Here is a 16,913-nt window from a genome sequence, read left to right as displayed (position 1 = left end):
CTCAAACGTTTGAACGGTAGTGTATATGAGAAAAAAAAGATCCCAGTGTCAGTTTAGTGTCATTATGCAAATAGGTTTGACTGCATAATGTTACAATGGACCAATCACAATCAAGTATTCCATATATGGTTACGGAACCACTTGCAAACTTCTGCAGTGCTGTGTTTGGGTAACACTGTGCTGCTGTGATTAAGTCAATACGAGTCCTCCGTGTCAGTCAGAGGGGATTTGTCCTCAAGTTTACCGCACATACTGTATATGTTGACGTCTCTCCTCACGCTAGCTGCATGTTATTCCCTGCACCTGACAACTGCAGGAGTTGAGTAAACTAACTCACTGTCATTCCTCCTCTAATGGCTGTCAGACGCTCGTCTGCTGTGTGTGGATTAACATTAGAACCAGCAGCTGCTGGAGGTTTCCCACAATCCTCTCTGACCTTTATTATTATGAGTCTCACAGGAGTGTCGTATCCACACATGTGGACAGGTTTGTGTGCTTTCATCTTTTCTGCAACAACAACACTGATCAGTTCTTCACTCTCCTCTGTCCTGTCTGGTTCTTTAAGCTCCCCGGGGAATGATTTAGGCTGAGAGGATGTTTCTTTTTTGTCAATGTGAAAGCAAACTTGATATGTTTACTTGCTTAATACGTGTTCCTGATGTTATTGTGAACAATTCTTCTGTGCACGACATGTTATTCAAACAATTGTTTGTCTGGAGACTCTTTGCTCTTTATTTAATCTCAGTGTCTTGTGTAAACAGTTGAGATATTAAAAACATCTCAGTTATGGTTTTCCTTTTATAATGGTTTCACGTGCTGTTTTAGTAAATCATTTCAGGTGCAGGTCTTAATTCACATTTTTACAAATGAATGCCTTAAAATGTCTTAAATAGGTGCAGAAAGGCTTACATTTTTGACGTCATGGCATTAAATGATGCATGCGCTGAAAAAACAAATTGCAATGTATAATTGAAAAATGTTGTCTTCTAGTACAAATATCTTTATATCAGGATTCATTTACTTGAGATTAAATTTGAAGATATGAAATCATGTTTTCTGAGAAACCAAACAATCTGAAGTGTGTTTATGCTTAAAAAACAAATATCTGTCAATAAAGAATGAAGTCTTGCGAATTAAGTTGATTTTTCTGAGCCTATTGGCAGGTATTTAGTCATCTTTTAATCATAAATTCACTTATGTCTCATGTGATTTTGCTCCTCAAGTCAGTGCGTCTTGATTTACAAATCTTTTAGATTCTTATTTTCAATGGAAAATTATGAGAAAGATTTCCTTTTTTTATATACTATATATGCTTGTTATACTATTATAGTTACATTTGTATAATATTATTTTATATTTGAATTAGTTTTACTTTTTATTTTATTTATATTAATTTACTTACTATTTAAACATCACGTTTAAGTTTTTATTTCAGTTTTAATTTTAGTTTATTTTTGGCTAGTAATTTGAATGCTTTGACCTAAACTTATTCCAGTTAATTCCAATGACCACATTTCTCATTTTCATTTAGTTTGTCTTTCAACTAATATTTATATTTGTTTTATTTCAGCTTTATTGACTAAAAAAGTGTTTTATAATTGTAGTTTTATTTTTAGTTGTGATGCTGGGATGTTTGTAGGTTGTCTGCAGACAGTAAAGCCAGTATGTTTCTGTGCATGATTCATAATTTACTCATGACTCTTTCTCTTCTCTTTTTTCTCTTCATTTGCAGAACATGACAAGCATCGTCTATGCAAGAGCACGGAGTACATGAATTTGCACTTCAAAGTCAAATGGTTCCACAACGAGTACGTCCGAGACCTGCCTGCCTTTAAGGGAATTCCTCCAGAGTATTCGCTGTGAGTTTCCCTTCACATCTCACTCTCGCGTAGTCTGGAGGTTTCTTCTGAAATCATTGATATAAACAAAAATCAAGCTCCATTCCAGTTTGCAGGTTTAAGGCATGAGGAACTAGTTACCTTACACCATCAACAACAAACCAATACTAGCCTATATATATACACACACATTTTTGCATTAGTTTAGAAAAAAAATAATTTTTTTTATTATGATGATGTCGTCATGACAATTTTAAACAGCAAACTGTCTCATTTAACAATTTTACATCAGTGTAATGGTGCAAAATCACATCTACTATATGACTGAAATAAATTACTTAAGTTATTAATTACGTTTGAATGGGGTATTATTGTTATCATCATTTCTAATATTTCTAATGTGTGTGTGTATATATATATTTATATATATTTTTTGCATTTTTTTTGCATTAATTACAAGTAACTCATAAATTGGTTTTCAATTGTATAAAATTTATTTCTCAAGTTTTTTCTTGTCTGAATTTCACCTCCTCCATAAAGTGCCACTGGATCACTTTTACAGGGAATGTTGATCCATCCATTCATAACCCATCATGCATCTGTCCTGGATCTGCAGACACATGCTGGCCTCTCATTGGCTGCTGTCTGTTGTCAAAACGTCACTCATTCATTAATGTGAGTTATGAGTGTGGAGAGGCGGGATGACAGGCGGGACGGGACATCAGGGAAGAGCCACACAGCTGTCAATCAAAAATCTCATCCAGATCCGCACAGCGTATTTATTAACATAAGTGACAGGAGAAAAAAACAGATTGCATTTGCTGAAGGAAATGCCAGCATTTTCAAAGCAGCAAAGGAATAATGCAAAGGTTTTAGGTATGTTTCAGTTTTAAATGAATTAAATTAATATACTAATTAATTGATTCATGATTGAAATTAATGACTAAATTAAGTAAGGAATTTGTGGGTTAAACAACTTGCATTCAAACTAATAAATGTCGGCAAGAGCATCTGCTAAATGTTGTCCTGACATTCCGAGACATGTTGCAAACGAGAAATGGCTGTAAAAATTACACCTCCTAGTGCAGATGTCAGACTGTTCCTGAGTGGTGAGGAAACCTTCACATAGAGCAATCCAGATCAATATTTAAGATAGAGAGGTAAATGTCATCATATTAATTCCCTTATTACTGTCAATAACAGTGAGCTACTGCAATCCGTACAGATCTGAGTAAACAGCTAGCTGAGGTTCATTACATTAGCAGAGCTATTAGTGTGATTCTGCATGCCACCGGCCGTCCACAACGCTTCACTTGATTTAAAAATATGTTTGGCTCATTTCTGTTTGTCTGTTACGATGTTCAGTGAATGCTTGTTTGTCTAATGCAAGTTAAATGTTTTTAGAGGATGTCTTTACTGTTGCTGAAAGTCTTGAACATCCTTATACAACCTCTTCTGTATATGTTTACTGTGTGTGTGTGTGTGTGTGTGTGTGTGTGTGTGTGTGTGTGTGTGTGATTAGCTTTTATTTTAAAGTATCTTTTTTTTATTTTAGCGTCGTTTTAGTCATTTTTGGGATTTTGACATTTTTATTTTATTTAAGTTGTTTAATTAAACATTTTATTTTATTTTATTTTAGCTTCATGTCAATTAATGAAAATATTGTGGTAGTATGTTAACAGTATAAATATTGCATATTTTGCAGTATAGAGGAAAGAAATAACAGAAGATTAGATAATAAGTGATATTAAAATGAACTGACCTAAGGAAATAATAAAATAAAACAAAATAAATGAATTAATGAATGAGTTATGCATCTGATTAAATTATGTAAAACAGGCAATATGCATCTGAGTATGTACATGTAAATAAATAAATGCAATATGCATCTGATTCATGTATATTGAATGAAAGAATGAATGAATACGTTCAATATGCATCTGTTTAAATTATGAATAACAGGCAAAATGCATCTGGGTATAAATAAAAATATAAATAATTATATAACTAAATAAATAGAATACAATACACATTTGATTAATGTATGTATATTGAATGAATAATATTAGGTGCCTATAATAACCCTGGATCATTCAGACCCTTAAAACGCTAAGCATGAAACTTTGGCACATTATTTGTCTCTGAATGATCAAATAGGGTGATAAATCCCACAGCGTGAAGCTGATGCATACAGTGTCTAAAGAGCAGAACAATGTGTGGCAGAGTTTTTCTACAGTCTCAGCCCATGGCGTTGGATCTGAAGATTGTGTTGTGATGTCTTCTCTCTCTGCAGGTGGTTCGAGCCGTTTGTTATCCAGTGGTTGGATGAAAATGAAGACGTAGCGATGGATTTCCTCAACGGAGCTCTAGAGAGAGATAAAAAAGATGGGGTGAGTTTCTGGCATTTTGCTTCTGTAGAGCTTTTCATTTGTAAATGGGCAAACAGTCTAATGCTGCAGTTACCATCTAAACCTCACATGAACACTAAACGCTGCATTTCTCTTCTGCTTTTATGAAGCCCCTGCAAAGTTCCTACTTACGTTTTAAATGACGGTCAGGATGAAGTGAACGCACCGGATGAGTTTATTTCTTACTCTTGATTTTGCATCCCGACAAAGACGGGACATTTTTAGTGCAAAGGATACACTTTGTTTGTGTGATTAATGATGGTAACACTTTATTTTAGGGTCTCTTAACTAGTTGCTTATTAGCATGCATATCACTAGAATATTAGCCATTTATTAGTAGTAATTAAGCACATATTAATGCTATATTGTGCATGACCTTATTCTACATCACTAATCCTACCCAATTCCTAAATTTAACAACTAACTATTAATAAGCAGCAAATTAGGAATGTATTGAGGGAAAAGTCATAGTGAATAAGCGTTCCCTATTCTAAAGTGTTACCAATGATTTATTTCTGTATTAATCACTCTCATTCTGCACATATAATAATGGAAAGTGTCACCTGTCTCCTTGTAAACCAGCTAAATGAGTATTTTTTGGCAAGCTATTCACAATTATTCATCATCAGTACACAAATGCATGCATAATAAATTGCACAATCCACATTCACAGTTGCGTCTTAATTATGATCAATATCAGTTTCCGTGTTTCTTTAACCCTCATGTTGTGCTCCAGTCATTTTCACCGGAAGAGGATTTTCTTTTTCTGGAAAATGCTAGTTAATGTTATTGCATTGGGCACAACAATTGCTTATACATTTCATGTTATGCCATATTATTACTAAATCTTGTATTCAATCTTTTTGTCTACTTTCAGTAAGCACAGGTTTTGTATTGCTTTTTGAAACTGATTGATCATAAGTCTTATTGATCTGGTGTCATGCACTGCTTGTTAATTAGACGTGCGGATAAACTGCTACATTTAAAGCATTAGGAGGATGAGCGTTTGTTAAATAACGGAACAAACATTTCATTTGTAACATTATAAATGTCTTTTGATCAATTTGATGCCTGGCTGAATTGAAAGTGTTAAATTAAATGGTATTTTACAATAAGGTCCCATTAGTTAATGCTTTGTTAAATCTTTGTTAGTTAATAAAATTTTAATTGTTCTTTGTTAGTTCATGTTAGCTCTGGTCCGTTAAATAATATTAACATTTTAACTTTTGATTTTTTTGAATAATATCAACTTTTGATTTTAATAATGCATTAGTAAATGTGGAAATTAAAATTAATAAAAAAAATATTTAACATAGGTCATTCTGACTAGAACAAAGCGTTAACTAAAGTCAAAATCACTATTAAAACAATATGTGTTATAAATGCATTCATTCTTCAGTTTAAGGCAGCAGTTGAACAATTTCAGTTTCAATAAGCTCTCTCTCTTTGGATCCGAGCGTGAATATTAGAGACATTTTCATCTTTAATGACATTTGCACTGTGAATTCATAGAGAAGTGCGATTTGTTTTCCTCTTCCTCAGCTCCGACACGATGAATGGATTCAGACGTGTGGATAAACTGCTAAATTGGAAGCATTAGGCTGATGAGTGTTTTTGAAATAACTTCTGATGTGAATATGAGCTGCTGTTACTGTACACACATTCATGCTGCTCAATGTTCCCCTCGCTGGCGAAAACAAATCACCGGCGAGATTGGTTTTACATGCTAATTGCTTTCACCTGAAAAACACAAATCATTTAGTGCTCTTAATATCGGCCAATGCTGTGATGAACGGCCACGTTATTATACTGTATGTGATATGTGACACTGACAAATGTAATCGCACATGAGCATTTCAGACGCAGATTAGTATTTCAGAGCAACCAGAACTGTGTTTTTCTCCAGCGCTGCTTCTGAGATTACATGAGCAGAGAGAGTTGCTAACTGTGTTTAGATGTTTAGCTGCGCTCGGGTTCAAGTCTTGAGAGATTCAACTCTACATTAAGATGCTAATGGAGCAGCACTCTCAGTTAATTGTCTAATGATTATTAGGCTTGTGTTTGCTGGCAGAAGCGCCTGGAGAATAAGGGCAGAAGCGCAGGTTAATTGTGTCATAGGTTATGTTGGCAGGCATTCCCAACGGCTGTGAATCATACCAGAACTGGCTGCTTAAAAACATCTTCAGTGCCTCCTGGCAGCTTCTGAGCTTCAGGGCTTCTTTTCAACAAGCAATACCATGTGAAGTATTAATACGGTTTAAACTGCTGTGATCAATAAAATACAGATCACATTTCTGATTATCATCTGTGTTGAAAACAGTTGTGACGAATATTTTGTGGAAATGGTGAGACATTCATATTTTCAGGATTCTTTGATGAATAGAAAGTTGAAAAGAAAATACGGTTATATCAGGTTTTATATCTATAACAATCATAATCAATGTCTTTACTGTCATACTGTCTGTACCCAATCTCAATAAAAGTATTATTTTTTCTCTTTCAAACAATATCACACACACACACACACACACACGCACAATAATATAAAAATCTATGTATATATTTAATATAATACAATCTAATATGTTTTTTTCTTTTAGATTTTGTTTTATAGTCAGCCACTGAAAATAGCTAAATAAATTCTGGATTGGAAGTTGTTGTTTTTTTTTTTTATGAAAACTTTTGTAACATTATAAATGTCTTTTGATCCATTTAATGCCTTGCTGGATTGAAAGTATTAAAACATAAAATATCTTACTGACTTCAAATTTGTGAACATAAAAAAAGCTATTTTGGAGTGACGTTACGGTGAATTAAAGTTCATTAAATTAAATTTTTTGAGGTAGCATATTCTATAAACAAAAGGAAAAATAAAGGCATGCTGGGATCCTTGAAAATGTAGCACTGTGAAGAACCATACTAGAACTTAATGGCAATCTGGAATCAGGCTGTAAAACTCTTCTTGAACCTTGTTTCTTGTTATGTAGAAATTATGGAAACACAAAAGGATAACATTGTTGTGATATGATCATGGCCAAATGGGTGCCCTCAGCAGGATTGTATTGTTGTGCCCCCTCCCTTAAATATTGTGGAAGTAAACAAAAACACCTACTATAGGGGTCAAAATAGAACTTTAATAAAATGTAAAAGTAAATAAATAAATTGTAATTAAATTGTATTATTTACAAATTACAATTGTAGCTCTAGACAGTTACCTATGGCTATTATTATCTGATTTTATATTCTCAAGCATTCAGAAATCACGCAAAAGAAAATTAAGCAGTTTTACTATGAAATCCATGGTTAATTTTTGTAAGGGTTGTGATGTCCACATGTTTTTTTGTTGAAGAAATTATAGAGGCTCTGTCATCTATAGCAAAAAGGTGGCCACAAATGAGAGATTAAGTGGATATTTGAATTAGATGTTTGGTCAATAGCCTATTAGACAAGGATATGATTGTCCTGTAAGTGTAAAGGTCATTGCACACTGAGTATAGGTTCGTATTCCCCATCCTTTCCTATCGAAATGCATGCTACGGATGCGAAAACGCAGAAAATCGAACCTGATCTGATTTTTGTTTTTTGACGGACGAACGTTTCGGAGGCATTGTGCAAACATGATTGACACAACGTGAGGTGGTATTTATTTTTTAACGTGCGAAAATTTGGGATTAAATTTTCTGTGTGCAGTGACCTTAGCAGCAAATACCAGGCCTTTGGCTCCTTTTGCAGGCATTTGTAATAACATTTAATGTTGAAAAAAAAAAAAAAAAATAGACACCATCACAAAATTTGTAATGGTTTTACTGGTTATGGTAATTGGTCACCTTCTAAAGCCTAATGGAATATATCCCAAAACTATTTTTTAATGGTTTTCATGGTTAAAAGTTGATGGTTTGTAATGTTTGTAATGGAATTTGTGATTCATTTCACGGGCATAGTTATCCATGATCATTTGCATTCAGCAGGTGCGAGCGTTCGCGGGTGCGGATGCGGGAATGGCACTTCAGGTTGTGCCCTACGCAAACTGTGTACTCTGCGTTTAGGGAGCGGCGGTACTGGATATGATCATTAATGCTTCTTTTGTGGTGTTTTGATTGCAGTTCCAGCAGACGTCAGAACATGCTCTCTTCTCCTGCTCGGTGGTGGATGTGTTCACACAGCTCAACCAAAGCTTTGAGATCATTAAGAAGCTGGAGTGTCCAAACCCTCAAGCGCTCGCTCACTTCATGCGTAGGTTTGCAAAGGTAAGACAGAATCCAAAGAGAAAGGATGTCACTTGAGGCTGTGCATTGGAGATTTTGCCATGCACTTAAAAAAATCTATAAAATCTAACCCCTAAAGATGTCAAATCTATGCAACTCGCAGCCTGTGGCAGTGTGATGAAAGATACCAGTGTTCAAAAAAGAGTTAACAATAATAATCACAATAAATGGTTGTTCCGCCAAGCAGCATTACTCTAACTGTAGGGTGTCATACGGTTGCTAGGCAGCTGAGAGCATAAAATGATGAACAAATGATGGGAAGAGCTTTGAAACAGAAAAATCCAGACCTGCATTGCCTGAAAGCACTATAGTGTTGCTAAAAAAAAGTTTGGGGTTGGTATGATTTTTTAATGTTATTAAAAGATGTCTGGTTGCATTTATTTGATCAAAAATACTGTAAAATTGTGAAATCTTTTTACAATTTAGAACAGCTGTTTTCTATGTGAATATGTTAAAATAAAATGTATTTCTGTGATCTGCAGCTGTATTTCCAGCATCATTACTCCAGTCTTCAGTGTCACATGATCTTCAGAAATCATAATAATATACTGATTTGCTGCTCAAGAAACATTTATGATTATTATCAATGTTGAAAACTGTTGTGCTGTTTCAATTTTGTTGTGGAAACTAGGGGTGGGAGAAAAAATCTATCCAAGATTCTCTCTCAAACGATTCTGGATTGATTCTGAGCTTAGTTTTTATAATGCTGTCTACTGGTATGTGATGGATTCTATTGGTGGGATGTTAAATCCTATTGGAAAAATGCCCAAAACACACAACAAAAAGGAATTTTGTAATGGTTTTACTGGAATGGTTTATAATGGTATTTTAATGGAAACCATTAGAATTTCTGTGATGTTTTCTATTAGGCTTCTATTGTTTTTTTTTAGCAGGGAAAGATGAAGAAAAATCCCTCGCAGTTCTTGAATGGAAAACGTTCAGATAATCTTAAATACTGAAAGCACTCTTTGTTTGTTTTTTGTTATGTTTCTATGCTCCTCTTTATTATTTGCTACTTGCTAGTATGTTTTGAGATTATAGGCTATTAGTTTAAAATTCTTAACATACAACTGTTTTAATTATTTTTTTATTTGTAATTATTTTAAAAAGTACTTAATTACTTATGTAAGGATATGTAAATGTACGGATTTTAAAATTCTCAATTGGGTAAACTAATTAATTAATAAGGGTTGAAAAAAGTAGATCAAGAATTGTTCTGGAATCGGATCGTGACTCCAAGAATCGAATCGAATCGTGAGGTGACCATGGCTTATTTAACCACCTTATTCCTCACGTAAAAATGGACGCGGCCGTTTGTAATTTCTTCTGGTCTCATTTGCTTCCAGTTATTTTTAGCTGTACAAAACCACTCATTTTGCTGCTTGATACTGCAAACTGGTGTGTCTTACCATATTATTTTAGTGTATTATCTGAATTATGAACACACTGGTTTGTAATGCAAACAGATTTACCGTTTACTGCATGTTGTTATTCTTCTTGTTATATCCCTATAGCATCTAATGAACCGGAAGTCTTGCCCATAGGCTTGCTTCCACATTTAGGAATAAGGTGGATAGGTGTCTTTTGAATATTAGTAGTATTTTAACGTCAAGCATTACATGCTTCAACTTCAAGGAATTAATTTCAATCATCAGGTGCAAGTATTTACCTACTCTTTACAGTGATTTACTGCAGTGAACGCTCATCAGCTCTAGCAGGCAGTGACAGGGTTCGGATAAAGGTCTGCAGATGGATTTAATGAAGGTTTAGAGCGGATAAACCTCCTTGATTTACTAAACATCACACTGTGTGTTTATGTGAGCATTTTGTTTAAGCGGCTGCATGTAGAAGGCTAACAGGAATATTTGAGATTGATGGTAAATCACTGATGCCAGAGCCGAATGTTTGATCAGATATACAGACCATCCTCAGTTCAGCTTAGACACAGAGTGCTTTATTGGTGACTGTTTCCACACAGTATAGTCATTTTGATCAGTCATATTTGATCAGTACTGAAACAATTAGAAAAAATAATGTAGCATGGCATCAGTGTCTCAGCAATGGATGCTTTGCAGTGAATGGGTGCCGTCAGAATGAGAGTCCAAACAGCTGATAAAAACATCACAATAATCCACACCACTCCAGTCCATCAGTTAACATCTGGAGAAGACAAAAGCTGTGTGCTTATAAGAAACAAATCCATCGTTAAGATGTTTTAACTAAAATATGAGTCCTCTATCCATAATATTGCTTTCTTAACGGGATAGTTCACCCAAAAATGAAAATTTGATGTTTATCTGCTTACCCCAAGGGCATCCAAGATGTAGGTGACTTAGTTTCTTCAATAGAACAAAAACGAAGATTTGTAACTCAAACCGTTGCAGTCTGTCAGTCATATAATGACAGCCAATGGGCTCCACGGCTTTGAGAGTCAACAAAAAAATACACAGACCAAACCAAATTAAACCCTGCGGCTATTAAGGTATTAGGCAGCAAATCATAATATTTGAATGATTTCTGAAAGATCATGTGACTTTGAAGCCTTGAGTAATGATGCTGAAAATTCAGCTTTCAATCAAAGGAATAAATTACATTTTAACATGTATTCATATAGAAAATGCTTATTTTAAATTATAATAATATTTAAAATATTTTACTGTATTTTTGATCAAATAAATGCTTAGTGACCCCAAACTTTTGACTGGTAGTGAATGCACATGTATTGTAGGTCTATAAATATTAACAGTAACACAAACCCAACTTATGGCTTCTATAAAGTTAAACTACTGTGTTTTATAATATATAATAATCCACATTTTATCCTCTTTCCAGACCATGAATAAAGTTCTTCTCCAGTATGCTGTAATCATTTCTAAAGACTTCAGCAACCATCTGAACAAGGAGAAATTGGTGAGTCTACAAACTTCCTACACACACACACAAATCTGCTTTGTCATAAAATGTCAGCGTGTTTTAAAGTCATGACCCTGCGAGTGTGACTTGATCAGATTATAGAGGGATGTTGCCATCGACTTTGATTGGACGGCTTGCAGAAGCTTCCTTCATTTCTAACAAATAACTTGCGTGACCTTCTCGTGTCCTCGTCTCCTTCCTCTGTGCTTTCAACTTTATGCTCTTTGTGCAAAATGACATGATTTGCGGCGCTAACTCAGAGCTGCTTTTGTTCTACCTCGAATTTTCACAGTGTCTTCCTGTAATGATTATAAAAGCTTGACATGCAGGACGTCTGCGGCGGGAAGAAAGACAGATGTATCTTTTAAGTGCCGTGACAGGACCACAGAGAGACAATCACGCGGCCGGTAATTAAAGACATATCTCTGTTCGGTCTCCTCTGCGCCCATCCATCGCTTAATTGACAGCTCGGTTCATCCTAAGAATATCTACATCTTTAAACACACCGATGCCCATAAATCAGCTCACCAGAGTTTATATACATTGTCTGAATTAAATTTACGAGTGTGTGAAATCAGCTGCTCTCGTCACAGAGACGATGTTCCCTCGTTTCAATTAGCGTGACGGCTTCATATTTGGGTTTCAGAGCTTCACACCTATTTGTCACACGGCTGACATGTGACCTTTAGGAAGTGGGTCGGTGCAGACAGTAAGAACCAGTTTTAATTAGCTTATGGACTCCTTCACTAATTATACACTCCTACCCATCCAATTAACTCATGGGATGCTTATACAAGAGCGTTATGACTGCCGGATCTCTAGTTCATCTGTGTGTCAACACACTTCTGCTTATTTGACATTTACTGGAACAGACACTTTTTACCCAAAGTGCATTGCATCTCACCTGGAGGAACCCGGGTCAGTCGCTTTGCTCATTTAACACCAGTCATCACAAACTGAGTCTGAAGGTCATACCATCAGCCCGGTTATTGAGTTTGATGTTTTTACAACCTTTTCCATTACAGTCATTTCACACATAAAAGAACATGCTTTTAATATATTTGAAAATGTGAAAAAATATATATAAAGGTATTCATACTGTATGTTCTAATGCATTCTTTTAATTAGTTTCCCCCCAAATAATAAATAAACAAATAAAATTATTTTAATAATAAATATAAGCATTATTGTATTATTTATATTATATTTTATGTTTTTAATGCAGTCTAAAGCATTATTTTAATTAGTTTTCCCCCAAAATAATAACAAATAAATAAACAATAATAATAATAATAATAATAATAATACAAACTGTAGTTTATTTAATAATAATAATAATAATAAGTATAATTATTATTTATATTATATATTTTTTGTTTATCCCCCCAAATCATACAAATAAATAATGCATAATTTGTATAACAACAACAATAATACTAAATGTTATTATTTAAAGTTTTGCTTATTTTATCTATCTATCTATCTATCTAGATAGATTATTAATGTTTTCAAAATATTTGGATTTTTGAGTGAAATGTGGACATTTTTGTTATATTGAGAATTTATAAATATATAGATTAATAATAAAAACATGCAATTCATTAGAATTCAAATGTATTAAATTGTGCATTAGGGCAACCTGTCAGATGCATTATTAACTATTATGATTATGACTATTAACTAATATAATAACTATTACAGTGTAACAAAATACAACTGACTTTAAATATTATTAGATATAAAGAAACATTACACTTTAAAGGTGCTGTATGTAGGATTTTGACTCTACTAAATATATTTGCAGATGTTTAAGAAACATGCTAAGTAAACATACTTGTTTATCTGAAAAACAATGCTACAGTCATACAGTTATTCTCCTTTGAAAATGTGCATTCCTGCCTGTGCGTCAAGTCTGAGGAGGTGGGGCTGGTGGAAAAAAACTTTCTCCAATATTTTGAATTTGAACTACAATACCTAGTTTAACCACTATGTGTCAATCCTACATACAGCGCCTTTAAGAATACAGTTGCTGTGCATTAATGTATTTTCAAAAGGAAATGAGTGTTTACATACAACTGAACTCCATTTCTCTGGAGAGGTGGAGGCATAGATTTATGCGTAATGAAATTCAGATTTACTGCCACTGATGAAAATAAGATGTGCAAAATCAACGATCAGCATCCAGATGAATCGATGCCCTGTGTATATATTCACAGAAGTCTTCTAGTACAGACGCCTCCTTGCATTAGCAGGGCGGAGGGTTTTGAAGACTGAATGTATCTGGAAAGCTGTACAATCGATCAGTCATGAAATATCTTGTCTATCTTTCTTCTCCTGACAGCCCTGCATCCTCTTGAACAACATCCAGCAGCTCCGAGTTCAGCTGGAGAAGATGTTCGAGTCCATGGGAGGAAAACAGGTCAGTAATCTAATCAATGTTTCTGAAGTTTCCCACTAACTGTCTGTGTGAGTGAAGCTGCTGAACATCCCTTACTGTAAAGCTGCATTCATGAATGTCAGAATTACCGTAATTATGAGTTTGATTAGTTGCAACTAGAAGGTCCAAGAAGTTCCAGCTTCTTCCTCTTGACAGCAGGCTTCGGCTACAGCTGGTTAGTGTCCTACATCAACGCATACTGATGATTTATATGTCACTGAATAGAGTTACCTGGAGCGCTTGCTTTGCTTCTTCAATGTCAAGATTCTGGTTTAGATTCTAATTCAGTTTAGTCCTTTATATCAGTCTAATTCCTTTATGATTTCATCAATGACTCTTTCAGTACTTAAAGATTAATTAGGTCTAATTATATACTTAACAAATACTCTAAACTAAAGTATTTTCCCATCACTTAGACAAAGGTTCATCTTTGTCTCATCGGTCCATAAACACAGTTCCAAAACTCTTCTGGCTCACCTTTATGCTTTTTTGCAAACTCTAATCTTGCCATCACATCGAAATCCAGCAACATATTTGTTTAGAGCTGTTTTGAACTGTTTTGGCTTGTAAACGGTGCTTGATCTGTGCCGATTTCTCTCCTGATTCAGACCAGACCACTTTTTCACTGGAGGAAGCGTTACAATGGATTATGGACTTGTATTTTAGTCAGAGACAAGGGTTTGAAGTTAAAAATCACTTTATAATGGATTTGTTTCTTACAAACACACAGCTTTTGTCTTCTCCAGATGTTAACTGATGGACAGGAGTGGTGTGGATTATTGTAATGTTTTTATCAGCTGTTTGGACTCTCATTCTGACGGCACCCATTCACTGCAGAGCATCCATTCCTTTAAGAGAATCATGAAAATAATTTCATTAATTTCAAAACTATTCAAGATTAGCCACACATGCATGGATCCATTTGACATCCAGTGTTGCCATAGAAACAAATGATTCCAAATGATTCGGTGAGATCAGAGTAGAATCTCAGAGTCGCCTCATAATTATGGTAATTCTGCACGATGTGGACGCAACTTAACATCCCGTGTGAATTGTGCATGCTTGTTGTGATTCTTCTCTCTGTTCTCTCCAACTTTTATATCAATATCCTTGTTTCTTGTTGTTCCCGTCTCCTCTGGGCTCTTGCACCAGGAGGAAGGGACTGTGGTCTTCTGCAAGGTGTGTGGATAGGTTTCCTCTAACATCTCTATACACCGCTACTCTACAGCCAGAATTCTGTCATCATTTACTCATCCTCATGTCGTTTCAAACCTGTAAGACTTCCGTCTTTCTGTTTAGAGCAACATTAAATGACAGCAAATGATGACGCTACTCTCTGGTTGTGACTTCTGGCTGTAGTGTACGGTCCTAATTCATCCCGGTTGAGCGGTTTAACTGGACACGTTTGAGCAGCACGAGCACCCATTGAAATGCCTCACTTTCTGTCTCTCGTACTTCCTGTCCTGCCCCCTCAAGAGCATGCTGCACCTGCTCGAGTTTCCTGGCATGAAACCTCACCAGGACGATTATCTTCAATAACTGAGACTGCTAACACTCAATGTTTAAGGGGTTGTTCAGCCAAAATTGAACAATCGGTCATTATATATTCACCTTAATGCACTCACATAAATATTTAGGCCTAAATTTAAAACTTGTCTTGTAATTGCATATAAGTGTGTGTGTGTGTGTGTGTGTGTACAGAAAATGTCCAAATATATATATTTTTTTCAAAACATTTCTAAGTGTATTTTGTCCTCCATATATTTCAGTCCAATGAAAATACATGTCATATTTTATGAAAAATTGGAAATGTATTTCTTTCCCTTGAAATATATTTTGCAATATATACGAAGGTTGAATCTAAATATATTTTCAATTTCAAAAATAAATTTTATTGAGCTTCACTCTTTACAATATTTAGTAGACATATTTGGCGAGATTTTTTTTTTTTTTTAAGAAATTTATTTGAATGTGGGCTAATGCATATTTCTCAGTTAAAAAGTATGAACATCGTTCAAAAATGGCTAGTTGTGGGGAAAAATTATATTCAATTAAAATATGAGAATAAAAAAAAATATTTATTGATAATAAATATATAAAACTGGTTATTGTTTACTAAACACATTCACTTAATTAGTACAAGGTCAGAAATCTGACCGGTTTCATTGATGTATGACTGAGAAGTATGTATCACATTAAGTTTATTAGTTTGTTAAATCTGTTTAATTCAAATGGATTTTTATATGCAATTCAAATATATAAATCTTAAATTTAGGCCTAAATAATTATTTGAGTGTGTTGTTTCAAACCTCTATAACTTTTTATTTTACATGGAACACAAAAAGAAAACTTTACAAGAATGATTATTCTCGCATGCAATGTAAGTGGAAGATAAATAAGCTCTAAAAATGACAAAAAGCAGCTTAAAAGTCACTCATGCACATGTACAGTATATATTCCCATGCATATATTTCAAGTCATGTGACAGCTTTGTGTGAGGAACATACTGTGCATTTGATCACACAAGGACTTGAGGAACACACAAGTCACATATGATGCTTTTATGGTGTTTTTTGGAGCATAACAACATTGTAATGAACTTTTTTGCCTTGCATTGCATTGCATCGCTTTCTTTTGGAACAAAGCAGCATGAACATATTGCATACCTTCTTTTGAGTTCCATGGAAAAAAAGAAAGTTATAGGTTTAGAAGAATGACCTGAAGGTGAAGAAATGATGACAGGATTTGGATTTTTGCTGAACTAACCCTTTACTGATGACTAGCAAAACTGTTTTGCCTGAACTTGCTTTTTAATAATTTCCAATGTTTATGATTAAGGATACAAGAATTTGGAAGGCTTTAGGTTGTTCCTGATGTTTAGGTTGCACTATTCTCAATATTTTTATTTTTTTAAGGGATCTATTATTGCCCTTTTTACAAGAAGTCTCAGGTGTCCCTAGAATATGTCTGTGAAGTGTCAGCTCAAAATACCCCACAGATCATTTAAAGGGTTCATGTACTGCCTTTGTTTCATTTGTTCTCTGACACCTTT

At 34.5% G+C, this 16,913-nt stretch overlaps 1 protein-coding gene across 1 annotated transcript in view; it reads left to right on the top strand.

Moving 5' to 3' along the window:
* unc13c (unc-13 homolog C (C. elegans)) overlaps positions 1–16,913 on the top strand; it is a 154,667-nt gene that overhangs the window by 108,929 nt on the left and 28,825 nt on the right. Inside the window, exons 19-24 of the mRNA XM_079373504.1 lie at positions 1,733–1,859; positions 4,132–4,228; positions 8,350–8,493; positions 11,344–11,421; positions 13,766–13,843; positions 15,014–15,040. Of these exons, the coding sequence (XP_079229630.1) occupies positions 1,733–1,859; positions 4,132–4,228; positions 8,350–8,493; positions 11,344–11,421; positions 13,766–13,843; positions 15,014–15,040 (551 nt within the window). The remainder of the gene's footprint in view (positions 1–1,732; positions 1,860–4,131; positions 4,229–8,349; positions 8,494–11,343; positions 11,422–13,765; positions 13,844–15,013; positions 15,041–16,913) is intronic.

Source organism: Barbus barbus (assembly GCF_936440315.1).
Source record: "Barbus barbus genome assembly, chromosome: 23".
In the NCBI taxonomy this organism is placed as follows: domain Eukaryota; kingdom Metazoa; phylum Chordata; class Actinopteri; order Cypriniformes; family Cyprinidae; genus Barbus; species Barbus barbus.
This window is presented reverse-complemented; position numbering and strand designations above follow the sequence as displayed.